The sequence below is a fragment of the Glycine max genome, chromosome 2, assembly GCF_000004515.6.
Source record: "Glycine max cultivar Williams 82 chromosome 2, Glycine_max_v4.0, whole genome shotgun sequence".
NCBI classification, from domain to species: Eukaryota; Viridiplantae; Streptophyta; class Magnoliopsida; order Fabales; family Fabaceae; genus Glycine; species Glycine max.
Genome location: NC_016089.4, coordinates 7408361 through 7416407, shown reverse-complemented (window position 1 = coordinate 7416407; position 8047 = coordinate 7408361). Strand labels below are relative to the sequence as shown.

Here is an 8047-nt window from a genome sequence, read left to right as displayed (position 1 = left end):
TTTTTAAGATGTTTTTTTTAGAGATAACTAAACTATATTATTTTTTCTGAATTTTAAAAATCACACCATATATATATATATATATATATATATATTGGCATTATAACATCCAGATTATTACCTTTAAAACTTAAAGAAAAAAAAAATGGTTCGCTGAAGTTTTAAAGCTAACAATAAGGGTACATATATATCAGAACTTTCTATCATATTTTTAAAGTCTTAAAATTAATAATAAAATATTGAAAATTAGTCACTAATGAATAATAATAACGAAATTTGTTGTCAAAAGAAATTGTAGTGCTGAATACTTTTATTTCTTAGATATCAAAGAAAAAAGCGTAAACAGAGAAAAATTTAAGTATCTCTTAATTTTTGTCTTCTTTGCCTCATGAGGATATAAACATTACAGAGTTCAATCATCGTCTACGGATAAAGATTTTGAGACTTTTGAAAAACCTTAATTGGTATCCACGTGTATAGGAGCTGAAGGACGCACCTTATGTTTATCTCTCGCAAATATTAAAAATAGAATGCTTGCTGGTTTATTGTTTATTTTACATCACATATATACCAACCGTCATGAACTTTCGCTGTAGCTACTTAGAGAATGGCCGAATTGGTGGTGGAAAACAATGTGCATTAACATCAAATTTCCACGAAGTTGCTATGCATATGAACTGCTTCATTTTCATGCATATTTTCTTTCACGAAACCAAAAGAATTAGCTTAAATTTATATATATATTACATTCAAACCCAAAAAAAGTACCAGTACGATTATTGTTCTACACATATCATTATTGAACATATTACAGAAGCTTTATTCAATATGACACCAATCTAATATCAAAAAGCAACACTAATTAACATCAGTGACTATTAAAAAAGCAAACAACAACAATTAAACAAAGAGAAAACCTATATACAACTACTTTAGTATGCTTTTAGTGATGTTTAATTTAACAATCAAAACTAGATTTTCATTTCAATAAAAAAATTATACTAAATGTCAGCATAATTAAATTATCGAGGTGAAATTCTAATTTCAATCGAAGAATAACACTAAAAATAACAGATAAGTAGTTATATTTAAGTTATGTCCCAACAAAAAAAAATCGTAGGGTATCCTGATCAATCAGTAACAAGGGCTTCCACAAGAGCAGCAATGGCAGATATAGGGTTTCCAAAAATAGCCGAAACCACTAGCTTGAACACCAACACAGCAATCTTGGTGTACTTGTTGATTCTCCTTGACCTTCTTCCACTTGGAACAATCTCCATGCTTCTCAGTGCAACTTGAGTGTTCTCCCTGTCACTACTCATCCCAATTGAATTATTGGTTTCTTGAGAGAAATAACCCTTCTTCCAATTCTCAAGAATCAGTTCCTTCACACAAGACACATGGTAACAACAATCCCCCCCAGAAGACACATAAGACCACCCTTTAACTCTCTCCACAACATTCCTATGCTTACACTTCACGCACTTGGATGGAACCTTCTGGCACAGTTCAAGCGTCACGCGCCCCTCTTGGTCGGAAATGTTGTGTTTCAGCTTCAAGCAGCATGGATGAAGATCATATCCTGTGGTGGAGCAGTGGTACACAAACCCTAACACATCTTTTCCACAGCCATCACAGTACCTTGTGCGTTTCCCAGGTGCTTTCTCATGAAACTCGAAATTGCTCTTCGAGAAAAAGGGATGGAAGGCTATGGAAACAGCGTTTGCACACTCTTCATGGAGGACGTAACTGCAGTTGCTGCTTTCACAGTGGTAACTGGGTCCGAACCCCATTTGTTTACATCCACTGCATTTGAATGGTGCCCCTGGTTGCTTCAATTGCATTGCTTCTGCATGGCTTGGACAACCCTTCTTAGTACTCATTTCTATATCTCTTGTAACTTTTGATTGTGATGAAATTAAGGACAGGTGTGTGTGAATATACACAAACTCTGGTGAAACAAAAGGAAAAACAACAAGAATAGAAAATCAATGTAATGGTCAAAATTCAAAATGCAAAATTGGAAATTTTGAGATATATATGTCATAACTGATTATAATTAAATTAACAAACTATATATATAATTCAACTATGACTGTAGATAACAGGAGACTCAATAGATACGGTTCATAAAGATGTGATAGAATAAAAGAGGTAAATTCTACGATTATTGTGAAGATAATAAGAAAATGAAATACGTACCAGAAACACCACTACTGTTATATAGGAAAAAACGTCTATATATAAATGCCTTTTTGTTCTTAAACATTGATAATGTTACTATTATTTATAGGCAAAACCTGCAAGTAATGGCTTTACTTTTTTAAAAATAATACTATTAGATACTTGGAAAGTAAGGTAGGTCGGTTAATATTGTTTCCTTATCTTGTTTGATACGACAGAAAACGCGTAACTCAACTTGTTATTGCTTCTGATCCTTCTTTTTTTTTTTTTATAGGTGCTTCTGATCCTTCTGAGTAACCCTTTTATCATTTATTATTTTAGATTTTAGAAGGTGATTTTCCCTTTTAATTGGACTCGCAAGCATGCATAGGTATATGATGTTGTGGTTAGTTTTTACCTAATTACAACGATAAACATAAAATTGACATCTCTAATTACAACTATCTTACTATCACTATCACAATTCACATGGCAGTAAAAAATGCTTTTCTTTTTCTTTACCGTTAAAGTGAGAGACAATATTCTTTTCAATATATATTGAGAGAGAATTTTTTTATATGAATGTATATGGAGAAGATAAAAAAGAATGAGAGATAAAAGTATACATAATATAGGAAATATAATATTAATTGATAATTGTTCGATGTACAAATAATGCAACTGTGTTGCATTGAGGACAGCTGAATTGGATTAAAAATTGCATTTAACTTGTACACGTACATTGGCGATCGATGACGACTTACGGGAAAGTTCAGCTGCATTTTCATGCGTTCTATTTTATGAGATGACATCATTAATCTTTCTTAGATGCACGTTTCTTTCAGCAAATAATAATTTATAACTTTGTCTTGTACAGTAGTATTTTAATATTTAGTCTTGATTATATATATATATATATATATATTCAGACATCAATTCATGCATTTGCGCAGAATATGACTTTGTGTCCTTCTCGATAGGTCCCCATTTCATAGAAAATGTGGTTGCGATATGATTCTAAAATCTTCTGCTTCATTGCTCAGAAAAAACACGGTTATTTCCTGTAGTTTCTTTTATATATATGAACGGCAAACGCGTGTTTCAACTTCTTGTCTTTCAAATTTATCCTTCTTATGTATATTTTAAATGATATTTTTCCTATGATTATATCCAACCGGGAGACATATATTAACTATATCTACGTTATTAACTATTGTATTATTCGAATAAAAATATAAATGAATCCATTTTATTTTTTACATTTTCATTCAAATACTTGATATTTTTTCTTTTACAAATTTATTCAAATCAATCTCAAGTGACACCTTAATTTCTTTACATTTTCATTGATTATTGGACTTCATGATGGCTTAAAAATGAGAGTCTAATTAAAAATGTATTTAAGCCTTAAAATTAAAAAAATGAAATTCTAATAAAAAAAATTAGAAATTAACCATGGATAATTTTTCCAAACATGTGAGCGTAAGGGTTTATAAGAAGCATATTACATCTTACATTTGTTAAAATACTCCAAATTGTCTTTCAATAAAACAAGTGTGTACTAAGGTGAGAAAATTAGTTTCTATTAACACCTCTGGTCTAGAAAGGTCAACTCTAAAATCAGCAAAAGAAAAATGAAATGTACGAGCGCAACTCATATTATGCAAAACAAGTCAGTAATAGCAATAAATTTAAAGAACATATCCTCTGCAAAGTTATCAAACTTCGGCTATTAGAGCTTAAGATAACATCAATCATGAAAGTTTGCATTTATCACACAAAAGTCTAAGTTAGCACCACAGAAAATTACAACTGAACAACAACTAACCAATTTTTCCCATGGCCTTCATGCGTTCAATGATGCTCTCAAGCTCTTTCAGATTATCCTCAAACACAACTATATCATCCTGCTGGTTATTATCCTCAAGCAAATCTGTGGCTCTTGCAATTGCAGAACTGACATTCTCCTTTTCTTTTGAGCAAAGCTTTGAGCTGATATCCTTTTTCTTTAAAGCATTCTTGATTTTGTAAACATAATAATCCAAATCATTCATTGCTTTGGCCTTCCTAAGGAATTTCTTATCTTCAGCCTTGTAATATTCAGCTTCTTGAATCATTCTTTTAATTTCTTTGGTTGACAGTCTTTCTTTCTCATTGGTTATGGTAATCTCGTTCTTATTGCCGGTGCTTTCTTCCTCAGCGGAAACAGATAGAATACCATTTTCATCTATGTCAAAGGTTTCATACAAAGGATGGCCACGAGGAGCAGGAGGAATGCCAGAAAGTGTGAAGAAACCCAGCAAATTGTTATCACTCGCTCTTGTTCTCTCGCCCTCATAAACCTCAATCATGACAGCAGATTGGTTGTCTTCAGTTGTAACATATGTTTTTGTCCTCCTTACAGGAATGGTAGTATTTCTAGGAATCACCACACTCATGAGATCTCCTTGTACCGATACACCAAGAGACAGTGGTGTAATATCCAATAGGACCAAGTTTGGAACATTCACAATGCCTTTACTCAACAAAGCAGCCTGCACAGCTGCACCATAAGCAACAGCCTCGTCAGGGTTGATGCTCTTGCACAGAACCTTCCCATCGAAGAAGCCCTGCAATAGCTCCTGCACTTTGGGAATCCTAGAAGAACCACCAACAAGGACAACATCATGTACACTGCTCTTGTCCATGTTAGCATCAGAAAGACACCTATCAACTGTTTCCATACACTCTTCAAAGAGCTCCATATTGATTTCCTCAAACTTTGCACGAGTGATTGAGGAGCAAAAATCAACACCCTGAAATAAAGCATCTACCTCAATGTTGGTAGTCACTGCATATGAGAGTATCCTTTTTGCCCTCTCGCATGCACTTCTCAACCTCCTTAGGGCTCTTGGGTTCCCACTAATGTCAACTTTGTTCTTCCTCTTGAATTCCTGTACAAAGTAGTTCACCATTCGGTTGTCAAAGTCCTCCCCTCCAAGGTGAGTGTTTCCTGCAGTAGCCTTAACTTGAAAGACCTTATCCTTAATTGTGAGGAGAGATACATCAAAAGTACCACCACCAAGGTCAAAGATGAAAATGTTTCGCTCTTCAACACAATCAGTTCTCTTGTCAAGGCCATATGCAATAGCTGCAGCAGTGGGTTCATTGATTATCCGCATAACATTGAGGCCTGCAATAGCACCAGCATCTATGGTGGCTTTACGTTGAGAGTCATTGAAATAAGCAGGCACAGTAACCACTGCATTCTCTACGGGTGTTTCCAAATATGCCTCTGCAATCTCCCGCATCTTTATGAGGACCATAGATGACACTTCCTCAGCTAAAAGGTGTTTCTCTTGGCCCTTGTAGTTAAGGGAAATCATGGGTTTGTCATTAATACCAGCAACAACCTTGAATGGCCACAACATTTTATCTTTTTGAATAACGGGGTCACTAAATTTCCTACCAATCAACCTCTTAGCATCTACAAAAGTTTGAAAAATTCTGATCAATCATTTGTCCAACTAAAAGTCCACAGAGAAATCATAACTGCAAATGTTTAAAAGAAAGCACTGATAAAAATAGAAAACTTACCAAACACAGTGTTCTCTGGGTTGGTGGCAGCCTGATTTTTAGCAGCTTCACCGATCAACCTCTGTTGGTCTGTGAAAGCAACACAAGAAGGGGTGGTATTGTTGCCTTGGTCGTTGTGGATGATCTCCACTCGACAGTGCTGCTCCAGCCACACTGCAACACACGAGTAAGTTGTACCAAGGTCGATTCCCACTGCGCATCCCTCATATTTTTTGGCCATGATCTTTCGAGTAAATGAAACAAGATCAAAATGGTTCAAGTCAGGACACGGAAGAAATGGGGCACAGTCAAAGAAATCATTCTGGTTGTTACAAGTAATTCCTAAGTATTAGAGTTGGATTTCAGCCAAAGAGAATTGTGGATTACATCTTTGTAACCAATTAACTCCACTGTTATAATTTATCAAAAGTGCAAAAGTGTTGTAGTACAATTCATATCAGAAAATCTTTCATGACAATTAGCATAATAACTATACTAAAATTAGATGATGCTAACAGTTAAAGTAGTTTACATTTACTTTGTAAAATGAACTACTTGCTTTTCTATCAGAACACAGAAGTCACGAATCACCTCCCATCAATAGACTCCCGCTAATACAAGCACATTATGGTTTAATCATATTTGTATGTAGAAATTAAAATATAAGTATGCTAAAAGATGAGTAATACACCAAATTAGTTCCTAAAATTTCAGTCACCAATTAATTTAGTCCCTAAAATTATGAAAAAAAGAAATTCAATTCCTGAATTTGACAACAATAAATCCATTTAGTTCGCTAGGAACCAAATTAACTGAACGGAATCAAAATCAAGGACTAAATGGATTCATAATTGCAAAACATAGGATCAAACTGACAGGCACTAAAGTAAAGATTAAATATTGGGCCAATGTCAATTTCAGGTACTAATTTCAGGGGCTACAATCACCGTTAGTATGTCAAACTCCAAAGCTTTGCTGGCTATCTTGGGCTAAGATTATTTGAGTATCACAGTGAAGAAGTGTTAGGTAGCTTTTCTAAAAGCTGTTTTCAAAACAATTTTCCTTTACTTATCATTCAGTTTATCATCCAAAATCTATTGAAAAAGAGTTTTAAAAACTAGAAAACAGAAAAACAGCTTAAAGAAGCTTTCCTTTTCAGTTCTATATGGAAGCAGATAGGTTAAAATAGCAAAAAACACTGTTGTGTTCTCAAGGCAAGAGAAAAGGAAGAAAGAAAAAAGTAGAAAAAAAAACCGGCATCGGCACCAAGTCACCAACCAAGAAAGGTTCACGGAGTGATACAGGTAAGCTGGAGGTCACAACTGGAAACCAGTAGCTATTTCCATTTTAACTAAACTAAAAAACTGATTTCACCAATCAAACAAGTTTTTCTTTTTGTTATTTTTTCTATTTTTGAGCTTTTGAAAACTAAGAATAGTTTTTTTTAAATGGTTATCAAACATACCCTAAGTGATGCACGGCTATTGTCATACAGAGAACATAGATACATGTTTAGGGGACAAAATAAACAAGGGTTCTGATTCAGGACATTTACCTTCTCAATCACACTCTTTGGATCCTTTTCCTTCTCAATCACACTCTTTGGAGAATCAAAATGAAAGCTCAGTAATGTAGTTCTTTTCACTGTCTAGTGTGTCTGTATTTTTTCCATTCAACATGAATTATGAATTATAACGCATTCCCAAACATGTTATAACTAATAATACTTCCCAACGAAGCTACCAATAGACTTGACTTGTGTTGAGGTCTTTTGCTTTAAACAAAAAGTTGTCTAAAAGTTGGAGGAGAAAAAAATCGAATAAAATTTTATGAATAGAGATGACTTGTTGCACACTCTGATTGGAGAGATGTCCAAAAGTTGGAAAAACAAAAGGACTGAGTAAATGTAACCGGCAATAGCAAGTTGTGAAAGGTTACATAAAAAGTGATAATTGTTAATAGGCTTAAATTAAATATGATTTGTTCCAGGTAAATACTTTTTCATTTTTTATTCATGTAAATTTATTTTTATAATTTTAATTATTGTAAGTTGATATTTTTTTAATTTTTAATTTTGTAAATTTATGTTTTTTTAATTATAGTTCTTTTAAAATTTTACTTTTTTATTTATAGTCTCATTAAGTTTGTGTTACAGAAATCAAAATTTTAAAAATTTAAACTTACCAGAACTAAAAACGAACAAAAGTATCTTTTAAGAATCAAAAATAAAAAACATAAACTTTAAAAAAAATGAAAAAAGATTTTACAGGAATCTAAAGTCAAAAAAATATAAACTTACATTGACCATTGACCAAAAGCTTAAATGGAT

At 33.3% G+C, this 8047-nt stretch overlaps 2 protein-coding genes across 4 annotated transcripts; both read right to left on the bottom strand.

Annotated features, from left to right (window-relative positions):
- Positions 1-765: 765 nt before the first annotated feature.
- LOC100816065 (uncharacterized) lies at positions 766-2303 on the bottom strand. Of its 2 annotated transcripts, XM_041011607.1 has the most exons (3): positions 2203-2303; positions 1324-1951; positions 779-1284 (listed from the first exon to the last, which is right to left on the bottom strand). In XM_041011607.1, the coding sequence occupies exons 1-3, from the start codon at positions 2267-2269 to the stop codon at positions 1131-1133; spliced, it is 849 nt and encodes a 282-aa protein (XP_040867541.1). In that variant the 5' UTR covers positions 2270-2303; the 3' UTR covers positions 779-1130. The 2 variants fall into 2 exon arrangements, with proteins under 2 accessions (XP_003520000.2, XP_040867541.1); XM_003519952.4 differs by having other exon boundaries at positions 766-1951.
- Positions 2304-3822: 1519 nt separating this feature from the next.
- LOC102667578 (heat shock 70 kDa protein 4) lies at positions 3823-7519 on the bottom strand. 2 transcript variants are annotated; one of them, XM_006574756.4, is made up of 3 exons: positions 7274-7519; positions 5740-5962; positions 3823-5629 (listed from the first exon to the last, which is right to left on the bottom strand). In XM_006574756.4, exons 2-3 carry the CDS (start codon positions 5957-5959, stop codon positions 3987-3989), a joined length of 1863 nt encoding a protein of 620 aa, XP_006574819.1. In that variant the 5' UTR covers positions 5960-5962; positions 7274-7519; the 3' UTR covers positions 3823-3986. The 2 variants fall into 2 exon arrangements, with proteins under 2 accessions (XP_006574819.1, XP_006574820.1); XM_006574757.4 differs by lacking the exon at positions 7274-7519 and adding an exon at positions 6997-7180.
- Between the last annotated feature and the right edge of the window lie 528 nt (positions 7520-8047).

What these genes read in the sequence shown, in the direction of transcription:
- LOC100816065 (XM_003519952.4), bottom strand. Translation starts at nt 2,269, where the DNA reads ATGTTTAAGAACAAAAAGGCATTTATATATAGACGTTTTTTCCTATAT. An exon ending in TAACAGTAGTGGTGTTTCTG is followed by an intron (nt 1,952 to 2,202) that starts GTACGTATTTCA and finishes TTGTTTCACCAG; the next exon opens with AGTTTGTGTATATTCACACA.
- LOC102667578 (XM_006574756.4), bottom strand. Translation starts at nt 5,959, where the DNA reads ATGGCCAAAAAATATGAGGGATGCGCAGTGGGAATCGACCTTGGTACA. An exon ending in CCCAGAGAACACTGTGTTTG is followed by an intron (nt 5,630 to 5,739) that starts GTAAGTTTTCTA and finishes AAACTTTTGTAG; the next exon opens with ATGCTAAGAGGTTGATTGGT.